This window comes from Leptonychotes weddellii, chromosome 2 (assembly GCF_054177405.1).
Source record: "Leptonychotes weddellii isolate Sample4059 chromosome 2, ASM5417740v2, whole genome shotgun sequence".
NCBI classification, from domain to species: Eukaryota; Metazoa; Chordata; class Mammalia; order Carnivora; family Phocidae; genus Leptonychotes; species Leptonychotes weddellii.
The window spans coordinates 133,701,970-133,727,581 of record NC_138370.1 but is presented as its reverse complement, the minus strand read 5'-3'; the positions used below and the strand labels follow the sequence as shown (position 1 = coordinate 133,727,581).

Below are 25,612 nucleotides of genomic sequence, written 5' to 3'. Positions count from 1 at the left end.
TCTAGCCTCATGCCTCGTCCCCTTTTACTTACATATTTAATTTCTAGTAGGTCATTAAATCAGGTTTTTATTATGACAAAAACTAGTAATTGACAGTTACTGAGATTTCACTCTGATATGTGAATTGTATAGTAGTTACTTATATACAAAACATCAAGGTAATTAATTGGATTCTTCTGGTAGTATCCAATTACTCTTCCCTAAGAACATTATAAAGAACATTAAGCTTTAATCCTGATGGCCAAAAGTATTTCTATTTTTGTTCTAGTCCAAATTTTTGTTCTTGCAGATTTTGGAAATCCTCTTATTTACATATTTTTGTGTGTCTTCACTCAAATTATATTATAAATATTGAGTCTTTCATTTTATTTCCATAGATTTGTTTTCTTTAATACATTCTTCAAACTACTGGTTGCCCCTTTTACTTCATCTCAAGAAAGTTATATAATTCATTTTGTCTATTAAATCTATATATTGTATAATAGTGGCCTTTGGACTCACACACATTACAGCTTTATTATTTTTTGAAAGCTCTATTTTTTTTAAAGTAGTCTTATACCCAATGTGGGCCTTGAACTCAACCCCAAGATCAAGAGTCAGATGCTCTACTGACTAAGCCAGCCTGGCACCCCCTGGATCCACTCATTGCTTTAAACAAACAAACAAACAAACAAACGAACAAGCAAAGATGAAAAACAGAAGAAAACCTGAGGTTTTATATGGCAAGAATCCTAGCAACTTTGCACTATTTCAGCACACTGAGCTTATCTGAAATATTACTATTTGAGAAGAAAAGACTAGGAGAACGCTAAATAAATATAATACATGATTTATAAAGGTTGATACTGAACAGTTCCTATAGCTTTTTTTTTTTTTAAGATTTTATTTATTTATTTGACAGACCGAGAGAGACAGTGAGAGAGGGAACACAAGCAGGGGGAGTGGGAGAGGGAGAAGCAGACTTCCTGCTGAGCAGGGAGCCTGATGCTGGGCTCTATCCCAGGACCCTGGGATCATGACCTGAGCCGAAGGCAGACACTTAATGTCTGAGCCACCCAGGTGCCCTGAACAGTTCTTATAGCTTTAAGGAACCGTGAATGGAGGAAGATGTCAACATATTTAGAAAGTAATATTTACAGGAAGCCCAGAAACTGAAGTTTACAGTATCATCCAATCTAAGCTGCTTTTAGAATCCTAATTTGCATGCCCCTATTGAATGAAGTGAAAGATTTCAGAATGTAGAGTGTAATTCCAATTCTTTTATTTCCAAGATACATGACCTTAACTAATTTGATTGATTCACAGTTTCCTTATTTGTTAAAGGGATAATTAGGCCTACTTTGTTATAGTATGAGGATCAAATAAAATAATGTATAGAAAGGCCCTAACACAAAGCCTCACACATTTAATCCTGAGAGAATGTGGTCATTAAAACATACCTTTTGGAATTAGAACTAAAAAAACAAATGACCTGGATAGTAAGCAAAATTTAAAATACAACACCATCTTGGGGTCACTTACTTTCTATAGTGCTTTTCAAAGACTGCATTGTGTGTTCTTAATCCCCAAATGTGACAGTTTCTCTAATTATGAGCCTACACATTTGTACATACATTCTATCATTATATTCAGAACTCACCCACTGGACTGTAACTAAGTCTTTAATGAGTTACTAATGAACATCTTAAGCTTAGATCAGCATTTAAAAAAATGTTGAAGAGTGTTGAAAAGCTATTCAGTGTGCAGGCCTGTTGCTTTTAATTAGAGTATAAGCCCAATAAAATTTCCTGTCTTCACTATTCATCCAAGGCTTAAAGAAACTGAATAGTGAGTGACAGATATACTCTCACTTTGGTATTGTTAGTTTAATGTTAAGTTAAAAGGGATAAATACATTGAGCTAAATCAGAGAAATCATTATTTTGATTAAATGCAAAGATAAAAGTAATATGCAAAACCAAAATAGCATTTTATTCATTTTTTTCTCCCCTGCACTCAGATGACCTTAAAATACTGATTTTATTGTTGCATTAGATGCAACATGAGGAAAAAGATCCAGATACGATTAGATCATATAGATGACCCCCCCCAAAAAATTCCCAAAACAAAAAACAGAAACATCCCTCTGTATTTATTAAAAGAATGAACAGTTGGCTTTCACACATTACTGCTTCTCTCCAAACTGTTGGATATACCATGAAAGGAGTAATCATAGACAGGACCTGAATTGAATTAGATCAGGACTATTCTTTTCTGGAGCTCTTGTTACAAATCAACAATGGTGGCGACTATTTAGCAATGATCCTTTCTTTGCCCTTTTGATAGAGAAGTTGGTGAAACCATGCAAACCTTAAGGGCACATTATTTAATAATGAAGACAGATAATACATAAAATTCAAAGCAACAGGGTAGTATGATGCTGTCCCTCTGGGGAATGCTGCACATTTGCTTAAAACGAAGCCTTTTAGATTAGTCACAATAGCTCAGTACAGTGGGAATGGCTGTGATAGCCTACAAGTTTTTTGTTTTTTTTTTTTTTTTTTAGCCTACAAGTTTTATAGGTTACAGGCTATTGTTAGGAGACAGGTTTGATGTCATGCCTCTGCACCCAGATAAAAACCACCATGTCAGTTTTTAAAAGTAGGTGTCCAATAATCACTGTCTATGTACACACAACCAACATAATATAATAGATAATTTTAACATGTTAGCTTGTTAATGTATCTGCTTTCTTGTCAACCAGCATTTAGACATTCATTTTGTGTTGAGGAGGCAACTTACTACCAGAAAAAAAATAGATAAAAACTTTTCGTTCTTCTCAACCATCTTCAGAGATGACGGTCATGATTAACTTAAGATAGAACTAACGAGATAGATTTCCATCAAAATATGTAGGGTTTTCACTGGTTTTCCCCACATATCATGTGTAATTGGCACTGTGATTAAGGAAAAGTGCCCCATTACTATTGTTATGAAGATTTTTAAAGAAATTATTTACTTTACAACATTCTAAAAGTACAGCTTCCATACCATTAAAATTTTAGTATACTTTAGCAGGGAAGTAGATGGAAGGAAATTAAAAAAAAATCAGTATTTTCCAAATAATGAATTCCAGAATTTTATTTTTGTTACCATAAATTTAAATCTGTTTACTTTATGTTCATAAAAAGCAGATATTTTTAGTTAGAAAAGAAAAATTATTAGTAATCATTCTTCTGATGAATAAGATATGTAATATACATTTTATTTAATTTGAGTGAAAATAATGTCTTCTTGTCCAAAGCTAATTTTTTTAAAATAAATTTATAACAGCAGAAACTTTACCCTCTGCTTACTCATTTTAACAAATGTTTGAGATATTTACATCACAATATTACAATCTAGGCAACTATTACAATGAATGAACCACAATTTTTCCCTCTATTTTTAGGACATGAAAGATGCCAGACTTGAAAGCCAATTAAAAAGTATTCTTTAAGTCCTGTTTCTTTTATTTTTTAACAAATAGGGATTAAGTTCTCCTTTAGCTTTATTCATAACCAATGTTTGACTCTTCCACTAGTCTCAGAATATCATACAGTTTTTATATCTTGATTGTTCAATCTCTTGGTGACAGTTTAGCCATAGTATGTTTTATTTCACTGTAACAAGCTATGTTGTAAAGAAGAGAAAGGAACCCAATTTGAAGGGAAATTGCTTAGGGCATACCAATGCTTCATGAAGCAATTCGGTCTAGAGAAGAAGTGTATTGAGTTAAATCGGATAATATCCATGTATGCTATGAAAGTTGCTTCATCATACACAGGTGTGTCATTTATCGCCACAAAACCATTTTCTTTTGAGAACCAGAATGAGACAGGTTTTAGAGCTTCCATGTTGTAATTTCTACCTGGTGGCTTCCTTGTCACGTGCTTGAATTGAAACTTTTATGACTATTGTTAGAGATTACTACCCAGCTGATAAAGAAATTATGCAGCTGTCACATACACCTTAGGGAGAAATCAGGAAAGAAGTAATCTTCTTATATGGCCAAAATGAATGTGGTTGGGGAAAGGTAGCGCCTTTCAGTATGCATAAGGAAGGAGAATTGGAAAAATGTCTTTATTGACAAAGAAAAGAAGCAGAAGCAATAGTGTGCTTGTCTGTCTCTCCCTCGCTCTCTCTCTTTCCCTCTCTTCTTCGCTGATCCCTCCCCCCCCACTTCCTTACCCCTCCTCCTCTCTACCTCTTTCTCTACTTATATATGTATATTACACGGAAGTGGGAGGGACTAGACATTCCTTATCAATTAACCATATGTTATAAGTATTTCAGGATAATTTCTAGCATTTACATTGCACTTTACAGTTGGCTGAACACTTTTGCACACAATAGCTCAATGAATACTCATATCCAGTGAGTCATAGGTAGTAATATCAGTAATATTAAGATAAAAAAAAAGGATTCAGAGCTGTCAATCTAATGATGCAGTGAGATTTCAAATAGTTCATAGAAGAGAAACTCAGAAATCTCTTAAACATCTCGGGGAGTCTTCTTCCAAGGCATTTTAATGACCTATGAGCATTTTCCTTATTTCATAGACCTATGATTTAAATGATAAATAAACCAACCTAAACAACATATAGAACAATGAACTAGAATATTACAAAACAAAACAAGTAAAATTTTTAAAGTTTCATTTAAGGGAAAAAAAACCAGTATTGTGTTTATGTAAACCTAGAGATAATAATAGTGAAAGGTAAAATTGAATAGTGGGTTAGGGTCATCATTGTAATTATAGTACATTTCAAACTCTATAAAGGCTCATAATTAGCGACTTATTTTAAAAATATGTTAAAATATTGCCCCCAAACACAAAAACAAATGACCTGTGAGAAACATCCTTAGGTATGAAACTTAAATCACTTGTAACTCTGATAAATACTCTCTGGTGGTGTTTTCGTGTTGGCATTTTTCTTACTTTATAAATAGCATTACAGCCCATGGTTTTGTCTAGATCCCATGCTTACTATTATGATCAGTAGATATTTGGAGGAAGAAGCTGAATAATTGACTGAATTACATAGCTATTCATCAAAGGAGAACAAGAAAACAGAAACAGTTGAAATTGGTTAGAAATAATGCTTATTTAGTACTTTTATTTACAAATCTTGACCTCAGAAAGTATATGCCATTAAAATATGATTTTTTAAATATTTATTTCAATTTTAAGCTCCACAGGTAAGATGAAAACTCTGGTACTGCCATCATACAGACTTTATATCTTACGTGCTCATTATTTTTCCTTTTCTTACTTCTTGCTTTAATTCACCCCAAACTATTATTCAGGAACTTTGATGCTCTGATAGCTTTTGATGTTTGGAGACTAACATAAACATGAGGAAATATTTTGATCATTTCAGCAGATTGTGAGATATTAATTTTCATATTTCATGCTTCCCACTAGGAAAGCAGAATCAAAGTGTTTACATGTGAAAATCTGAGTATGAAGTGATTATATAGACAATTTGGATATGGCAATGACTCATATTACTTATGATGAGTATTAAATATTATTTATGATGAAAGCAATTTGAACTTGTAACTATTAGTGAACCTCTCTTTTTTAAAAATATAAAGTCTTAATCAGATATGTAATTCTTAAAGGAAATAAGATGAAGTGTCACCCTTTCTGAAGAAGGTTAGAAAGAAAGAAGAACAAGATATGCGGACCTTATCAATACCTCCTGCCCCAAAACCAAAGTTACCTTTGAGACATCTTAGAGTCCATACAACAGAGTTTGAAAATGTGATCTCAAATGGAGACCGGAGAAGAGTAAGGTGGGAGGGAGGTGTGTGTGTACTTCTAAATTATCTTTCCCCTTATTAATCTGGAGAAGAGAAGAGGCATTTAGGATGTGAAGGCTCTCCTCAAATATACTTGAAGATAAGTACCTTCTGGGAACAGCTTCATGTATTTTACACAGCCCATTTATATAGAATTTAGACAAGTGTTTGGAGAATGCCAAGGTATAGATATTAGCTTTCTTCACATGAGGGAGAAGTATTGCTTCAGATAGAATTGGGTGCCTCAAGGACAGACTGAGATTCTGATCGCTACCTCTTCACATGAAACTATAGTTTCAAAGTTTTTTAGCAGGCATGCTCTAGGGGTTATTAACTAGCATGTGAATTGCATGATTCTTTCCAGACCTCAGATTCTGTGCTTCTAATGGAATACCAGACTTAAAACTGTGATGTTTATCTTGAAGACTTATTTTTATAATAGCTTCAGGAAGACAAATTAGATTTATATTTATAACTCAAAAAAATATTTCTCCTGAAGTCATACAGTATTTTAAGTATAACATATACAATATTTTTCAAACAGAAGTCCAGATTTGGGGTCTGTTCTGATAGCCGTTGTCCATGTGGGCAGTGTAATAGCCAGTCCACTGCTGGTGGCATGGATTGATGACACTGGATTCCTTTTAGAGAGATGGTGAAGCTGAAGGGGACTCCGATCTGTAGACATAGAAGATACTCCATAAGACAAATCAGAGTCTCATTTCCTTCAACTTAACAAAGTCTGCTAAACTTTCTGATATTTTGTATTCCTCAGTCTTGCTCCATGAAATCATTTTATTCTCTAACCCAAACCTATTCCTTCTAGGTCCCTAGATTTTGCTTTCTACTGAGTTTATTCTTATTTCTTATTTAAGCATAGTTTCTTTCCTTGAATACAGAAAGTGTTATACTTTGCTGCTGATGGTGATTCCACCTTGTATGTGTTTTAAATCATTTGTCTTTCTCTACTCTAGAAATTGACCTTTCCTGAAATACTCTCTACTTTAGGAGAAGTCTCTATTCCCAAGTCTTTTTCCCTATCCTGCCCTATTCTTTCTTCCCAGTAACTTCCTTCAGTATGAGCTCATGATTTGGCTGTTGCTTACCTCTTTGATCTCATTCCAGACCATTCTTCTCCCAGCCCACTACATATAGATTCATTGGCCATTGTGCTATATCTTGAATAGACCAAGGTGGCTCCAACCTGAGGAACTGCAGCAGCCTGGAATGCTCTTTACTCCTGATTTTTTTTTTTTTTTTTTATGACTAGCAACTTCCAATCTCATTGAGATCTTAGTTTAAATTTTTACTCCCACAGATGTCTTTCATAAAACCTGAAACAGAGTATCCTTTACATATTACCCTATTTTAAACTTTCTGTAGATTACTTATATTTATAGAACATTTTTATCTGTTAGTGTATTCATTCAAGTAGACACGTGGTCTGTTTTGCTCACCAAAATCTCCAGCACCAAGAAAAAGACCTAGCACATAATGTGAACTCAATAAATATTTGTTGAGTGAAAAAATAAGTGCATGCTCCATCATTCCAAATGTCCTCAGACATTAACTTGGCTGAGGGTGAAATCTTTCAACTCTATTATAACTGAAGCTTATAGGAAAGTACAGCTTTATCATCTTTTGTTAATTTCCTGCCATAGTATAGTTTATAAAGATGTTAGGGGAAACATGCCTGTATGTATTCATGTAAAAAAATAATTAAAAATTAGTCACATGGGGCGCCTGGGTGGCTCAGTCGTTAAGCATCTGCCTTCGGCGCAGGTCATGATCCCGGGGTCCTGGGATCGAGCCCCGCATCGGGCTCCCTGCTCCACGGGAAGCCTGCTTCTCCCTCTCCCACTCCCTCTGCTTGTGTTCCCTCTCTTGCTGTGTCTCTCTCTGTCAAATAAATAAATAAAATCTTTAAAAAAAAAATTAGTCACATTTTGGGCAATGAGGAGAGGGATATTTTAGAAGTCAAAATTCAGAAAAAAAATCATTAGAATTAAACATTAAAGGAGATAATTATTTTTTTTTAAAGATTTTATTTCTTTATTTGAGAGAGAGACACAGCGAGAGAGGGAACACAAGCAAGGGGGAGTGGGAGAGGGAGAAGCAGGCTTCCCGTGGAGTAGGGAGCCCGATGCGGGGCTCGATCCTAGGACCCTGGGACCATGACCTGAGCCGAAGGCAGACGCTTAACCGACTGAGCCACCCAGGCGCCCCTAAAGGAGATAATTATTTAGAGATTTTGTTTTTCACAACTTTTTTGGTCTTAAAACTTGTTTCCTTCTTTGACACCTTTTTCATTTACATGATCTATTAAAATTACACTGAGATTACCTTTTGCCCAGTTATTTTTTTTTTAAAGATTTTAATTATTTATTTGAGACAGAGAGAATGAGAGACAGAGCATGAGAGGGAGGAGGGTCAGAGGGAGAAGCAGACTCCCTGCCGAGCAGGGAGCCCGATGCGGGACTCGATCCCGGGACTCCAGGATCATGACCCGAGCCGAAGGCAGTCGCTTAACCAACTGAGCCACCCAGGCGCCCCCTTGCCCAGTTATTTTAATATTCACCCATTATAATGAGTATAAATAAAAATGATGTTTCAGAGCAATGCTAAACTTAGTTATGTTGTAGACTGGCTAGTTATATTCTAAAACTTTTTTTTTATTAAATTGAGATGGATTGTTTGGCAAATTTCTTAATATTTTTGTTTCTATAAGGGTTATTAGTTTCTTGTGATTTGGGAGAGAACATGTATTTCATTTTTAATCTGCAAATTTTATGTGTCAAGGAATAATAGCACCACTGTATAAACTTAGTGTTAGAAAGATGCTCATAAAATTCTCTTGCCTTACTGAGTTTCCTAGTTTCTCTCCTGACTTTTGAATGGTAGTCAGATAGCATTTTTAATGTGTTTTTAAATATGCATGTTGTAGTATGTTAAAAACAATTGTATAAAGCAAAATCTTTTTCTTTGTAAGGTCTTTTCTGTTAGTAGGAACATTTTCATTATCATTCCTGTTTATCACACTAGTTGCAATTAGTGTAGAAAAATGTGTATCTTGGGTATCAATTCACCAGGAGAAAAAAAAAAAAAACCTGTACTTAAATAACTCTGTTCTTCATAGCATATTATGTATGACTGTTTTGTGAATTATTAAAAAAATCATATGTGTACAATTTTATTTTTTCATTATTGTCTTGGTCTTCCATATTTATTCATTTATGTAATATGTACCATTTGTCAGTAAAATCACTGTGTATTTAAATGGCAAAAATGTATGTATATCCTTTTCACCTTAATGTTCATCACAGATCTTAATACAGTATCTTTCAAAAGATGTTAAATGACCTGAAACATATAAATATAAAACAATCCGTGTAAATGTAACAACATAACAAACAAAACAAAACTAATAAAATAAATAAATAAATAAACATCTCTCTGAAACTTTCGGCACGCATTACCTTATCAAGCTTTTTGTGTGTAAATACTTAGTTCAGTAACATTTTTATTTATACTTATAGATATTAATGGCTATAATTTTACAGCAGACTGCCGTGAATCTATAAAATAAAAATTTTTTATTTTTTTCAAGTAGCTTTCTCTGCTTTCAGTAATTATGTCTAATTTTCCAATTATTGCTAGGGATTAGGCTGAGGTGTTTGACTTACTTAAGGTAGTGTTTAGCTAGGACAGAAATACACAGTCCATACCACACTAGGGACCGGGGGATGTGTTGTCCTCAGCTCCAGGGTTATCTGAGTGGGGCCTGGGGTGGCTGGAGTCCAGGGACTATGGCCTGCAGCAGAGAGCAGCCTTGGGAATAGCCTCTAGCTGGGCTCCTCTGCAGCGGGCCTGAGCTGAGCGGAGTCTGATGGTGCGCCCTGCGGTCCCCGCAGGTGGCAAGCACAGTGAGCGACATCCAGCCCTTGCTGCCCCACTGCGACATGCTGAGCGCAGCCCAGGAGGCGCTCTACCACCCAGACATCTCCTTCAGCAACCAGCAGCAGAGCGTGCCACTACTCATCGTGGACAAGGGCCCCGTGGAGCTACCAGAGGAGGTCGTGGTCCAGGTGCCCAAGGAGCCCAGAGTGCAGCCCAAGGTGCGGCCAGTGGTGCGGAGGGGGGTTTGGGGGTGGCTGGGCAGGGACTCCTGGAAGGCTCAGCCCCAGGCAGTGCCCCAAATGTGTCTTCTCATTTATTTACTGTCAGCATCCACTCACTGTGGCTGATGTTTGCACTTAGTGGTCTCCTAGCCAGTCGTTTAACACTGCATGCTTGTTCTGCATTAGAGCCTCCACATTATGTCAGAATGTTTTACTTTAAATTTCTGAATGGGCTTGAAATATCTCTGCATTATCACAGGAAATTTAAAATTACTTTTAGTGACCATTTCAACTACTGTAAAATGTGACGGTTGTAAAAGGCAAGTTTTAATATTTCTGATCATCTGCATGTTTGAAAAAAAAATTCTCATCAGTGGAAACTACCAAGATTTTGAGGAGAGTGTGATGAAAACATCTTGGTTGGGAATTATGCATATAGTTATTTAAAGCATAAAATCCGATGGGAAAGTGATGGTTATAAAGCAACCTAATTTTCTTATGAAAATGTTGGAAGTACTTTATAATATTGTCTTTGCATCTGGTAAGTGCAGTGAATGACATCCATCTCTTGAAGCCCTAGTGAGAAATATAATATTTGCACAAAGTTTAATACTATTCTTTTCCCCAATACTTTATGTAATACTTAGGCAATGTAATTTTTCTCACTAAACTCCATACAGGCATTCCTATCCCTCTTATTTCCTCCAGGGAATATAATATAATAAATATAATAGGATATGTAATATATATTTTCTTTATAGATGTAATATGTATTTTATATATGTAATATATATTCATTTTTGTGATATATGTTATGTTAATGTTTATTCATTTATAATTAAACTGATAAATTTATATGAATGCAATATGCATATATTTCATATATATTATATATTATATTAATAGTTTCCTTTGTATGCTACATGAAAAAGGCTGGGAAGTATTTGGTTGGGGGAACCATAATTATCAAGTATTTTCCTAAAATTCTGTCACCTCTCCTACCCCATAATTTCTTCAAGGGGATATTCATACAAGAAATACCATCAAAGGAACATGAAATACCACTGAGCGTATCTTCTTAACCCCATAACCATATTCTCTGGTAAAATAAGTTGGAATACTTGGTTTTCAGTTCAGGGACCAAGAGAAATGTATCATAATTCCATCTGAGATGGATTTTTCAATTCTGACATGTGAGAGTTAAACCTACCTCTTCAATTGCTGCAGCCACGTAGAAAGAGTAAGTGTGAGTCACTTGGCACTCACGGTGGCTCTGTCCACTCATAGTTCAATCAATGGCCTAGAATCTTCCCATTCAGATTAGCATTTCTCCCTTGGTGTTCATGATTAATGATGGGGTAGTGCATATGCTTCCACAGAAGTGTGTAAAATTGACTCTACTGTGCTCAACAAATTCAAGGAAAATGTATAGTAAACATTCTTTAAGAACTTTTTTTTTCTGCTTTCTGTTTTGTATTACCATTTCAAACCTGAAATTGTCTAAATTGGATGCAGTCATATTTTTCAGAGAATGTGCTTCAACAAAGTTTCCCTCATGATGTTGGCTTTTGATTTATATTATAAAATAATAATATAAAATTAATGTTATTTAATTTACTCCAATGCATGTACATTCATCACAGTTTCTAGTACTCCTGAAGAAGAAATCCAAAAATGAAGTTTAATTTTTGAGTAAGTAAATGTTATAAATGTTCAAGCCAGCAACTAACATTAACATATACACACACACACCTGCTGGCCATTCAGTTTTGAGGAAAAAAAAAATCAGAATATCAGTCGATTAGAATAGTTTTTCCTATAAAATTTTACTAAGAAGTTGGCTGAATTTAAATGTTCCCCAAAATCTATGGCTTAATAAGATTTTTCTATGTTACTTGCTTTTACTTTTTGTCATGTATGTGACAGGTTTCAGTGTAGTAATGGGTTTTAAATCATGCTTTTCTCTCAACTTACGAATAGGAAAATTTCATTATATTTTTGCTTTAGACAGAAAAGAAAACATAGGTATAAGGCAAACTTCATGTGATCTCATAAATGAAGACTGAGGTAAACATCATGTGATTTTAAAAGGAGCCTACAGAATCATGTTAATCTGTTATAATGAGACAATATTTTTTGAAAGTTGCTTTTGTGCAAAACTAGCTTTATCAGTGAGGTAAAGAGCATCTGAAGGTCATCTTCTAGTTCCCCCTTAAAGAAAAAATAAAGAAAAAAACCAGTAAATATTACAGGGGCATCATCTTTCCTGATATAGAAGATAATACATACAGCTAGAATGCTTGGACACGTATCGAAAATGAAAGTGAAAGAAGAAATACCACATTACTTTGAGCTCTTCAAGTTGAAAAGACAGGGAAGAATGCAAGCAAGAAAATTGGTCCGGTAAACTCCGGCTCCCTCCCTTTCTCCCTGCCTCTACCTTTCTCAAAATAAAAACAACTATCTGTTACAGAAGCAAGATACTCTAAGATACAGAAAACTCAGAAATCAATATAAATTATAAAGACTGATATTAATGTAATTTTTAATTGAAAAATCAAATTGATACTCCTTTTAAAAATGTTAACCTCTGTATTTGTCCTATAGATAGCCAAACAAGCAAGTAGAAACCCAACGAAAGCAACCCTAACAACATTAAAAAAAAAATCCTTTTATTGGTTTGAAATTAAACTTTGTCCTTTTTAACATTTTATAGTCATTTGACTCAGGATAGCTAATAACGGTTCTTAAGAGTTAATGAGTGTTTGGATTCATAGGAATTAGGACTTCACAGTAGAGCAGCAAAGCATAAAGAGTTTAAAATCTCAATGACTTTCTTGCTCTCAGAAGACATGTTTCTCTTTAGCATATTAAGGCAGAAGGAAGTCTGAGGGCAGATTGCCCAGTTAATGACTAGATATCAAGACTTTTCCTTGAAGCCAAAGGAATTTAAATGTGTTTTTTATCAGGATTTTCCTTGCTTTAATTGTGATTGTCCTGCAGATGCATAAGAAGTTCATTGAGATGATCTACAAATAACCATCCTGCAAGCCACACATGTAGCATGCAGGGTTCATAGGAGTGTTCTCTCAGAATACAGCGAAAGCATTTCAATCTTGACAAGTCATAAAAACTCTACCCTGTGCTCATTTTAAAGCTTACCTTTGCAAGAGCCAAAATGCTTTTACAAGGGACTTGTGTATTCTATCAGTACTTTTGGAGAATCACATTGAACTCTACCATCACCTTTTTTTTTTTTTTCTCATTTCCCCACTCTTGGGTTTTTATGTTTATAAATGGGAATGCGTTTATGATAATTATAAGCAAGTAGAAAACTCCATTTGATTTTGTTATTTTAAACAAAAGTCAACCTTTAAAATTAATCTGAATTATAAAATACTGGATGTTCCATCATTCATTCTTGCCCTTATTTATTTTTTCAATGACATTGGGTTGAGTATAAATGCCTGCTGGATACTGGACTAAGTGCTAGGAAGACACAAACAGGAAACTCAAACTTTGTTCTCTCAGTGAGTATTGGGACACAATAAGAGAGTACAGTGTGGCATATGCTTGCTAGAGGATACCTCTCCCCTATAACCAAAGAGGCCAAGAACCTTGTTTATAAAATGGTAATAAACACAATATTTGGTCTGTGCATGCTCAAGAGGGAGTTCTGAATGTGGGAGCAGAAATTATATGGAGAAGTGGTTAAAGGTCTGATCAGATTGGCATGATACAACATTATGCAGAGTTGAGAATTTTGCTGATGGCAGTGAGGGAACAATTAAATTAATCTTACAGGCATTAAGCAAAGACCTGCCTGCATTTGAACAATGAACTAGAGACTTCGAGACTTGAGATAGGAAGGTTATTCTATTGATTCAAGTAAGAAATGATGCTAGTCCTGACTCAAGGAGTGAGTGACATTAGTGATAATGAGGATCAATTAACAGGAGTTAGAGATTCATGGAATATGGACTAGGCCAAAAGAAAACTCAGAGGACAGTCAGGTTTCTAGCTTAAAAGATAGCATGATGAATGATTGTACCACTTAGATAATAATGACAAGACGAAACAGAGAATGTTGGTATGGAATGATGGTGTTATTATCCAAACATGTACAAGTAACTTCTTCAACACATTCCTTTGAATAGAAACCTAACTTTTTCGCCCCCAAATTAAGAACTCCTAACTTAAATACAATACACAAATCTGAAAAAAGATAACTAAAAATGCTATTTGTTGATCATAAGTTATTCTCATCAAAAAGAAAGAATGTTATTACCATTCTTTGTGAGGCATTCTGTTTGGCTTAGGTATGATAAGATACTCTGTAACAAAAGAGCATCTGCTAGGATTTTTATTCAATCCTTCCTTCTTCTTCCCAGTAATACCTAGCAGGGCTAGAGTGGAGCCAAGATTAGATCTGATTTTGAGCTCTCCTGTGTTCCCAGCTGACAGAATGCTTATTATATATGTGCATTCACAATACGGACTTCTCAGTACTATGGCAGGGAAACAGGTTGGAAAGTTAGGGCAGTTGATCTACAAGCCCAGATATATTTGACATTCATTCAGTTCTTAATACAATGTTCCATGTCAAAATTTGGAAGAATACAGGAGACTAATCTGCTCGTATTTGTACTCATTAACAGTGTAACATGACACACAGTTTAATAAAATAATAACAAAAGATAATCCCCACGTGTCTTTTGAGAGTACCTCAAAAATGAGTCTTGGTTTATACTCTTGCCTAATTAAACCTGATTATTAGAATAGCCTGTCCTTTGACGACATTGTAAAGTGATGCTATTTCTTAAAGAGATGTCTAATATTCTCAGTGGTTAAGAGTCTAGAAAATCACAGCTACACACAAAAAAATAAGCATTTTTAAAGTAAAAAATATAAGACTATAGTAAGAGCTCACCTAATTGTACATGTAACGGTGTTATAACAAACTGATAGAGGCAGAGAAAGGGTGGCAAAAACTCCTTTGTTGGGTTACTTGTTTAACAAAATGATTTGGGTATGGAGTCAATTCTTTTATATACCATGAACTCACCAACATGGTAGGGCAAATTAGTGGCCACTGGAATAAATGAAGAACAGGGAGTGGTAAATGTGGGATGCTTTAAAACCTATGGGCCAGAACACATACACCTAGTAAATAAGATTAATAGGCAACACATTTTCTCTTATATCAGACTACATTTCCACACATGTCTTATTCTTCAGCCTTGTGGAAGTTCTGTCAGCTTACCAGACAAACCATGCTCCTTTCTCTCTATATCTTTGCAAATGATATTATCTTTGCTGGTTGGAATGTCCTATGCCACCTCAGTCCTCTTCAGCTTAGCTAAAAATTCGATGTAGGGTTGAATTGTATTGATTTTCCTTCGTATTCCACCCATCCCAAGCCTCGTCTTGACAGAACAATTCCTATCCTCTTGATTCTCATCTAGAATGTCCTGGAAGTTAAGCATGGGCATGTGGTAAACAATTTCTCTTCACCTCTGTCTGGTTTTTGTATTTGCCTTTGCTATAACTGATGATCATTGGAAAATCTGAGACCATGTTACTCTTACTATGTTTTTATTAGTGTTATTTATATTGACTTTGATAAGTTATCCTTCTGGGATGTTCTCATATTCTTACTCCCCTACTCCCAAATATCTGGAAAAGCTCATTCTAATTTTGTTATTACATTACAGTCTGACGTCTAGAAGTTCATAGGGAGATATGGGGATGAAGGAACTTGTCACAGAAGGACAGAGATTAATATTGCTGGAATTGCTACGGAAAACCCTCTTTTACAAGCTCAGCCTTCTGGATGTAATTGTTTCTGCAAGAGAACAATGTAATATGGCCTTCAAAGTGCTGTGTTAGCTTCTTGTTTTATATTACTATAGTATTATTGCAGATAATAGACCCTGTTCACTTTTATTTGTCTTTCAGTGAAGTTTTCTACTAGGGACAAAATGTCAGGTCTAATTATTATGCAAAACACATTATTTGCTCATCACTCTTTAGAATTCTTATATACATTTAGGGCCATATTATACTTTTATGTGGAAAGAAGGATAATAGACCTCTATGGAAATAGGTAAAACACAGAGGTTAAAAAAATAATAATAAACCTCGCAGCCCTAAACATGATTTCAAAGCGTTTCTTTAGGAGCTTGTTTCTTTCTCAAATGGTATAAATACCAGAATGATGAATCTAATTGAAAATAAATGTGTCAGTGAGTTTGGCCTTCAAGAATTTAAAGGAAAATATGATAAATTCTTTTGTTTCTTTTGGCATAAACTGTAAATTATTTTCCCTTTCCATCTGAGAAGTATATGAGTAGCTTCTCAAAATGCTTATGGAAATTATATTTTTCACCATAATATTTTCCTTATTACGAACAATATGAATAATGGGAAATAGAAGCTAAACTTTGACATTTAGGCAAAAAAAAAAAATGTTCCTTTGATTTAATTAGGAATGTGTTGCAAGTTGTTTCATTAACTCATTGAGTATCTGCCACATGTTAATAATTGTATATATGTCCCAAAGGAGCATATTTGACACTACCAATGACAGATACTTCTCAGCATAAATTAGTCAATTACCAGTAAATCCCTTTCTTTTTCTTCTGTTTCCTTTCAACTCAAACAATGTATGTGGCAAAAGAGATCTACAGTGTATCCCAGATACAGAGGAAACTTCCATTGTATTTATAGAAGCCTTAACCCTAAATTAAGATGAAAGGGAAGGGCAGGACAGGTGCTGCGTATAAAACTTTATACCTTCATAGATTGGCTTATGCCTATGTTTTTAGATTCTGCATTCTTCATATAGTCTCCAGTCCAGAAATATAGAAACTTGGCCAGGCACTCTATTCTTTCTCTCTTTTATATATATGGTTAATTAAGTTGATGACTTTTCCCTCACTATGATTACTTCCTGAGAAGCAATTTCTTTTTCTCGATTATTAGATATATCTTTATTTTTTTTTAAAGATTTATTTATTTGAGAGAGAGAGAATGAGAGAGAGTGAGTACATGAGAGGGGGGAGGGTCAGAGGGAGAAGCAGACTCCCTGCCGAGCAGGGAGCCCGATGCGGGACTCGATCCCGGGACTCCAGGATCATGACCTGAGCCGAAGGCAGTCGCTTAACCAACTGAGCCACCCAGGCGCCCATAGACATATCTTTAATTTTTCACCATTTTGCTTTTAATGATAGAGTAGTAGTATGGAATTACCATTATTACCTGAGCTTTGGGATCAGAAAGATTTAGGTTCATTCCCAGTTTTATTTTTTATTAGCTGTTTTAACCAAGTTCAAGGACTTATGTTTTAAAAAAAAAATATCTCTTCTGTATAGTGTGATAATAATTTAGTACGTATATTGTAATGATTAAGTATCATATGTAAGTATATTAAATATAATTAAGCATATAATCCTTGAGACCAGTTAAGTGTTACCTACCACTATTTACCCCTAACCCTTGTTTAAAAAAAAAGGTTTTATTTATTTGACAAAGAGAGACACAGCGAGAGAGGGAACACAAGCAGGGGGAGTGGGAGAGGGAGAAGCAGGCTTCCCGCAGAGCAGGAAGCCCTGTGCGGGGCTACATCCCAGGACCCCGGCATCATGACCTAAGCCAAAGGCAGACGCTTAATGGCTGAGCCACCCAGGTGCCTCAGCCCTAACCCTTTTCTAATTGGCTCTTTGTTTTGTAGTAATTATCCCAGAGATATGTAATGGAAGATCCATGGAGAATTTTCAGTGAATTTATTTAATACTTGTTCATATATCTGTTTGGATTGAGGAAGAGACAAAGTAATGTTCTAAAATACTGTCTTTATATTTTGGGCACATTATGGGTTGATAGCTTGGGTAACTAAACATAAATGTTTAGAAGAGAAAATAACTCGATGTAATTCACACTTTGTGCCTGTAATGTACATAGAACCCTCTGCAAGGCAGTTCCTTTCCTCCAGGATTTGTAGTCTCTTGCCGGAGACAGAGAGAATAAGTATACTTATACTAGTATGCATTTGACTATGATTTGGTGAAATGCAGTGCCACACAAGTGCCAAAGAATTTTAAAGAAGGAGGAGATGGCATTCCTGGTGTGGCATGGGATAGGAGAGAAGAGGGGAAGGGAGCATTCTTCAATAATGTGGTATTTTAACTAACTCTTGAAAATCCCTAGGATCCTTTGCAAGCGTAGGTGGGAGGTGCTGGAGGATGGGATCGTGCTCCAAAGTATTGAATTATGTGAACAAAATTTCAGTTGGAGAAAATTCTGTCATTTTCATCAAATAGTGAAGAGTCTAGCTTAACCAGCAATATGGACATGAGGAAAGAAGTAGTGGGGCAGGAAGTTTGAGGGGTAGTTTGTAACCATCTTGTAGGGGGTCTTAAATGTCCAGGTGAGACTTTGTGCATAATTTTGTCTGCAGCTAAAATTCTTCAAAAGCTCTTGATCAGAGTTGCAGCTTAGAAACTGTCAGGATTATGGGGGAAACTTTAGGGTAGAGAGGGACTTGAAAGTGGAAGATCAGTTAGGTTGTTGCTGTAGGGCAGAAGGTAATGAGTGTCTGAACTGGGGAGATAGCAATGGGGATGGAAAGAAGAGGAACAGTGTGAGAGATGCAGAGACTGAATCTGCAGTGCTTGGTTACTGGTTAATTGGATGTAGGAAGTGAGTATGAGGGAATCAAAGATGCCTCGGTGACTGGGTTGGGACCATTCACAGAATTAGGATGTCAAGAGGAAGCTTTGGTTTTCAGGGGAAAAAAATGGTGAGTTTGGCCTTTGAAATACTGGGTTAGAGGTATAAAGGTCAGGCAAACTCTGGGATATGAATCTAAATATCAAGGGAAAAGTTATTGCTAGTAATAAAGTTAGGAGTTTACAACATAAAGGTGATAATTATGGCCGTGGGGGGTTATGAGATTACCCAAAGCAGAGAAGATAATAGGCAATGAGAGATCCTGGGGATACACCCACATTTAGGGAAGGGAAAATTATAAGCTGTTGAAGGTGATCCAATCATGGGTTGACACAATTGGTAAATTAAAGGGAAGTCCCAAAATTTTTTTATGCTTTGCCCTTCTGGCAGCCTCTGGTAATGCTAATCCACGGAAAGTTCATACATAATGATGACAGAGCAGGAGCTAAATGGATGAGAAAATGAAAGTGTTTTTGATTCTCAGTGATAAATTATTGATGCCGTGATCTTTCTTAAATGCCCTATGTATAAATAGAGCAAATAATAGGGGATGAGGTTTATGAGTTTATATGATGGAATTAAGAAAGTATGACTAAGTTTAGTGATTTTCTCCTATTTGGGGATTGCATTTACCTGTTCCTTTTTGATCATTAGCTAATTATAAATACAACAGGCTAAAGCAGTGCTGGAGTGAACACATATTAAAAGTATGTAGTACAAATTTAAAAATTTTTATTTCTGGAATGTAATACTGCTGGATATTAATAAAAAAATGAAATCTTTTTGGATCAGATTTGTTAATTAATAATTAAATTAAATATTATATATTGTAATGACTTTTAATTGAATGAATTTAAATATACTTGTACATAGTGTATAGCCAAAAAAAAGGAGGATGGGAGCATGCTCCAAAGTTTACCCTAACTAAATACTTAATCATTTTACTTGTCTAAATACTTAAATCTTTGTAGAATTTAAGAATTATACTGTGGCAAAAATATTTGTCATTAATGACATGTTGATCAAAACTAGGCTTAAAATGTGAAAAAAAACACTTCCAGTGCATTCTCTTAGACAAAAAATATTTATATCTACCTTCATTTCTGTGTTAAAAAGTAGATACATTAAATCTTTTACTTTTTAAAAATCTTAGGAATTCAAAAAGATTGACTTCTCAATTTTCTTTGAAACTGTTGATGTTGTAAAAGTAATTTAATCCCACAGTTTCACATCTGGAAAAAAGAATGTTCATTTCATATTTATAAATTTGGTTTTGCCCATATTAAATAATGTAATTACTTATAGCAAATGAAAAATAATTTGATTATTTATAATAGGAAGATTGTCTAGCAGAATTATTTGAACAGCATATGAAAATATGTGTTTTGCTGGTTTGTTTCTTACTTGTATTTTATTTCTCCTGTTACACAAATCTGTTTACCATCTTAAATGTCTGCTACAACATAGTATTGTTGAAGAGCTACTTGTGTGATACCTATTTTTGCATCTCTCCCATTTTTAGTTGACATACACATATACACAAGTGCATATCCAAGGCTTGCAGATAATAATTACATGTGTGAAATTTAAACAAAGTAGAAATAGTTAGGTAACCCATGGATAGAACTCTACTTTAGATTATATATACACTGTTAAAATCTTTATTTGTGTTGTGTAGTTCAGAGAATATAAAATGTTTATAAGATGTTATCATAACTCTAAAGAAAGTTATTATTAATTGAAAATGTCAAGGCTTGTTTTGGCTTTTGTTTTTCATGCTACATAAGGTATTTCCTTGTTTTCCTCTTACAAGATTGTGATATAGACTTTGAATTATGCGACCACATGACAAGGGACATCATAGGTATTTTGGTAAGAGCTTTAGTAATCTCATTTTCTGGGTCCTTCCTAATTTCACGGCTTCATCTCTGGTTGCTCCTTATACCCGTGCTATGTCTAACTCTGTTGCTTTGGGTTCTGTCATTGCCATGCCCTTCTCTCCCTTTTTTTGCTTTTCTAACTCCCAGTCATATTTTAGTTTTTGGTATTTGGGGCAAGAGGCAGTGTAACTTAGTGATAAAGAGGATAGTTTTTTTTTTTTCAAAATTTTATTTATTTATTTGACAGAGAGACACAAAGCGAGAGAGGGAACACAAGCAGGGGGAGTGGGAGAGGGAGAAGCGGGCTTCCTGCCGAGCAGGGAGCCCGATGCGGGGCTCGATCCCAAGACCCTAGGATCATGACCTGAGCCGAAGGCAGACGCTTAACGACTGAGCCACCCAGGCGCCCCAAAGAGGATAGTTTCTTGGACCAGAATGTCTGGCGTTCAGTCTGGACTCCATTACTTGCTAGATGTCTGACTTCTCTTATCTTTCAAATAGGAATAATAACCATAGAGTTATTGTGTTAAATGAGTTAATCTGTATTATTTACTTAAAAAAATGCTACAGCATCAGTAGGTAATGTGTCAGTGAGTCTGTTTTTCTCTTCTCCCTTTTAATCTGTTCTATATTGTCTGGTGTCACTTCCTCTGGGAAGCCTTCCTTGATCCCTGGAGGCTAAGGTATGACAATACTACCATACCTTGTCTCTTGACTCATCTGTTTTCTTCCTTTGACTCCGTTTAATAACAGACACTGTGTCTTTCATCTTTATATTCTAAGCACCCAAAATTGGGGATGCTCTGTGAAAGGTACTCATGTTTGTTGAATGAGTAAATAAATTAATGAGATTTTGGAGATATGATCTGTTGTGTGAGAATTTATATCAAAGAATAATAACCTCTATGTAAACTACCAGGGAAAATCCAAATCTAAAATTCTTTGACACTATGGAAAAAAAATATGAAGCTTTTTACTTCTTGAGTCTATTCATAGGACTACAACCCTGAAGACAAGTGCATTTTTCCATTTAAAAATGGATCTAAATGCAAGTTGAATATAAATGCATGCATTAACTACTTTGAAATGTGCAAAATTACACTTTTAATTTATACTTGGGGCACAATACTTGAGACATTGTGACCATAGACTTTAAAATTGAGAAACTAAAAGCACTTTCATTATTTCTTTAAAAATGGAGTATATTAAATAAAAGGCTTTGAAATCATTATATGTGGTTTTAAAAATATTTTATGGCTGTGAGTTCAACCTATGCTTATATTCCTTATCTGTACATTGACTTGAATAGTTGGCGAGGAATATTGGTTCCTGAGGAAGGTAATGATTTTAGTTTTCAAGAGGATAAATTTCTAGGTGTTCATGAGCCTGTTCTGTAGGAATTTTTTGAAAATGGGAATTAAAGTAGATTAGATCTTTAGCAACAGATTTAGGTATCACCTACAGAGAGAAAAATCACATAAATGTATGAATTGTCTCAGAAGGGTTAGTGTAAATGTAGAAGGGAAGTGAAGAGAATTTGGATAGCATTTCTGACTGTTTTTGCTGATTAGTTATTCCTTGGGTCTTTCAAGATTAACTGTAAAAATCTTACCATATAATTAACTGGGTTTGCCCCACCCTCAAAAAAAAAAAAAGCAGTCTTCTCAGATCAGATGGATATATGAATTGTTTCACTTTAATGAAGCACTGCTTATTTCAGTTTTTGTCATGACTAGAGAATTCCAAGGCTTGGTATTGAGTTTGGTGAACGCAGACTGTGGAGAGATAAGATTTTGCCTTTTGGAATTTTGCATGTAAGTTGTTATAGTTTGAAGGGAACGGGGATCTCCCCATTCATTATTCAAGTCTTGCTGCACCCCTGCTTAGTGATCTGACACTACTGAAAAAAAATGATACCACCAGCCTGCCGTGGTAATGCGAAAATATCAAGACATTTGATAGATGATTAAATGACTTGGGTTTGGTGGAAGCTTCATTTTTGTAGGTGTATGGAGAAGCAAGAATGATGGAAATGTATTGATCTGTACATTCTTGGAAGTTTCTAGGGATTAGTGTAAGTGTAGATGGCAATGCTTGACACTAAAATGTATTAGGGAACTTATTACACTATCCTGTTATAGTTATGTGTATATTATATACCTTTTCCTCCTTGATCATAGAAGTCTTGAGATATGGCACTGTGTTTTATTTACCATGTGTATGCTAGGGTCCTTAATATTATCTGTGGCTCATGATATTTACTCAATAACTATTTCTTTAATGATATATTAATTAAAATTCAAATAGCAAAATACTTGTGATCTGTAGACCACCACCTGTGAAAGCAAGGGGTGGCTGACAAAATATTGTTGTGCTTGAATGGCATATCACTGATGAGCCTATTCAGCAAAAAAAGAAAAGAAAAAAGAATAGAGAATGAGGATGTGTGTTTGCACACATGTTCTTTCACATATCTGAATCTCAGAAAAATCTCATTAAATGTTTTGCTCCCATCTCTACCCTACAGGAGCCAAGTTGTTCTCCTAATCTAACTTAGGTCTTACTAATGGGCTGCAGTTCCGATTTCAGTTTGCTTCTGGGCTTGGTGGAAGCTGCTCAGTAATTTCCTTAGGTTTGCTGGGGGGTTGGGAGGAGGTGAGGAGGAAAGGTGAGTGCCTTGCATCATTCTGTGACAGCCTCAGGGGTTCATTCAAGAATCTTAGTGGCTTGCTGTGGTGAGAGCAGTGAACAGCCCTCCAGTTGGAAAGACATTATAATTATTTCCTTCATTCAGCAAGCATTTACTGTGAACCTACTGTGTATAAATAAATGACTCTGTTTAGATGAACTGGAGAAATGTGAAGATTTAACCCCTACTTGGGAAGAAATTATAAACCAATACATCAAATGAAGCAAGAAGGGGGAGCAAACCTGATTTAAATCATCCTTGAGGGATCTGGGATGCTTTCTGGAATAGTATTCTCATGCGTGATGTGTCTCCTAAATTTTTAATGGTATACCTTATATTTCCTCATGTCTGCATTACTTTGTCCTTAGTGATTTTTGAGAAAAGCAGACAGTTCTTTTTATCCTCCAGTATAATTTTTGTTGGCCTCTGGAAATATTACTTCACCTCCCATAACCCAATTTAAAAAAAACATAGCATCTGTGTTTCGAAGGAAGGTGTTGTGTTTTCTGCCACATGCATATAAAGTAAGGAAAGGATCATTTTAGCTGAGTAAATTACTTATTTGATTTCATTCAGTCTGTTTTATAATACTGAGTAGCTAACAAGCTAAAACAAAATATTTGGCAGAGTTGATGATCTCTTCCCTTAGAGATCTTATAATCAGAAGGCGTGCCTCAATTTATATGAAGGTCACCGGTTTACACCGAGTGTGTGAGGAAAGAAGGCAGTCAAATATGCACAGCTGCATCTAGACAGGAAAAGTCTTGCATTTATAGCTAGAGCAGCTCTTTGCTTTATCTTTGAAGTTAGAATAAGAGCTTATATGACTTGGAGTAGGGGAAAAAAGTTTATCAGCAAGATCATTAATAACTTGGGACTCAGCTTTTCAAGTTACAATTAGATGCTCAACAGCTGTGACCTTCAAGAGCTGCTCATTACTGTTGGTCCTGATTGTTCACTCCCACTCTAGAGCTCTTTTCAGAAAGAGTTTCTCTGACATCATTGACCCTAGGGGTCAGAGTGAGAAATGAGTCTTCAAGCATTCATTTATAAGTCTTGTTTCTGTAGGATGCTGCATGTGTGTGGATGTGTGTGTGTAAGGAATTCAGCCGGTGGGTAATGCTTCACTGTAATCCAGCTGTTTGGTCGCATCCTGATTAGGATGATGTCTGTTCGATGAAGGGGCACTCCTGGGAGTAGCAGGAAGATTTAGTGGCCTCCAAAACAGAGTAAAACTGATGGTAACACAGGCTCTGTTTTATTTAGATGTTTTAAAAAAAGGTCTCAATGCACATGCTTGCCAAACTCTGTCATGCACTGTGTAGCATCTCAACGGATCAGCAGGGATTTTAAATGTGCTGTGTGCTCGCCATACACTGCAACCCAAAGAGAAAGTGGGGATTAGAGAAACTGTAGTGAAGTATGAAATGAAAGCTCAGCTGGAAAAGGAGGACTGGATTATGTTCAGCTTCTTTGCCTCAGTTCCTTTGGATATTAAGAACATGGGGCTCTTAGGAGAAAAAGGATTTGCTTTCTCAAGGTGTAGTGCATAATCTCTGTATTCTGAAAGGAGTCTTAATTAGGGAAAAGCCATCTGTCGTAAAACAAAGAATAAGCAAACCTACAGGAAGGTTGATAGAATTTGTTATTGATAAGGACTTTTCTGGCCAATTAAGACTCAGAGTTAAATTTAGTAGTCTTTGGGGAGTCTTGTCAGTAAAATGCATATACGTTGAAGCTTTTGAACATGCAGCCATAGTAGTTTCAATCTAAGATCTAAGCAGTTATTATGATGTGGCAAGTGGGATCTCTAGGTAAGACAAGGGTCCTGGTTCTGACTCGTTTGCTTCCAAACCATGTGACCCAAGGTAGCACCTGTGTCCTGTTTCTGAGTTCTCATCTGTGCAACGATGGGACTAGGTTGGACTTGGATGGTATGCAAAATTCTTGGGAAACTACAATTACTGAGATTGTAATCTCTCTAAGAGCTTTTGTATCCTCTATCTGCATCTTATCTGTCTTCACTGGTTTCACTGTTACTAGCTTCAGTGACTAAAAGAACTGTTGACGAACATCTAAATAGATTTTGGAGGGCTCTTCATTTGTCTCCAGCATTAGCATCTCTGCCACGATGCTATTATTTATTTGTTCGCCATGTCTAATGTCACGTGGTTAGGTTATCTATTTTCTGTATCTTGGAATGTCCATATTTACGAATTTTCTAATATTATGAATTCTAAAGCATCGCTCTGCATTCAAATGTCAAAATAATTTATTAACGATGAATTTGAAACTCTTGTTGATACTTTTAGCAAAGAGGAAAAAATATATAGATGAATAGCAACAACAGCAATAGTAGTAGCTTACTTA

At 35.4% G+C, this 25,612-nt stretch overlaps 1 protein-coding gene across 1 annotated transcript in view; it reads left to right on the top strand.

The window, feature by feature from the left end:
- The window catches only part of ADGRL3 (adhesion G protein-coupled receptor L3), a 777,343-nt gene that overhangs the window by 311,914 nt on the left and 439,817 nt on the right, over nt 1-25,612 (top strand). The window contains exon 4 of the mRNA XM_081813155.1: nt 9,737-9,940. Coding sequence (XP_081669281.1) covers nt 9,737-9,940 — 204 coding nt within the window. The remainder of the gene's footprint in view (nt 1-9,736; nt 9,941-25,612) is intronic.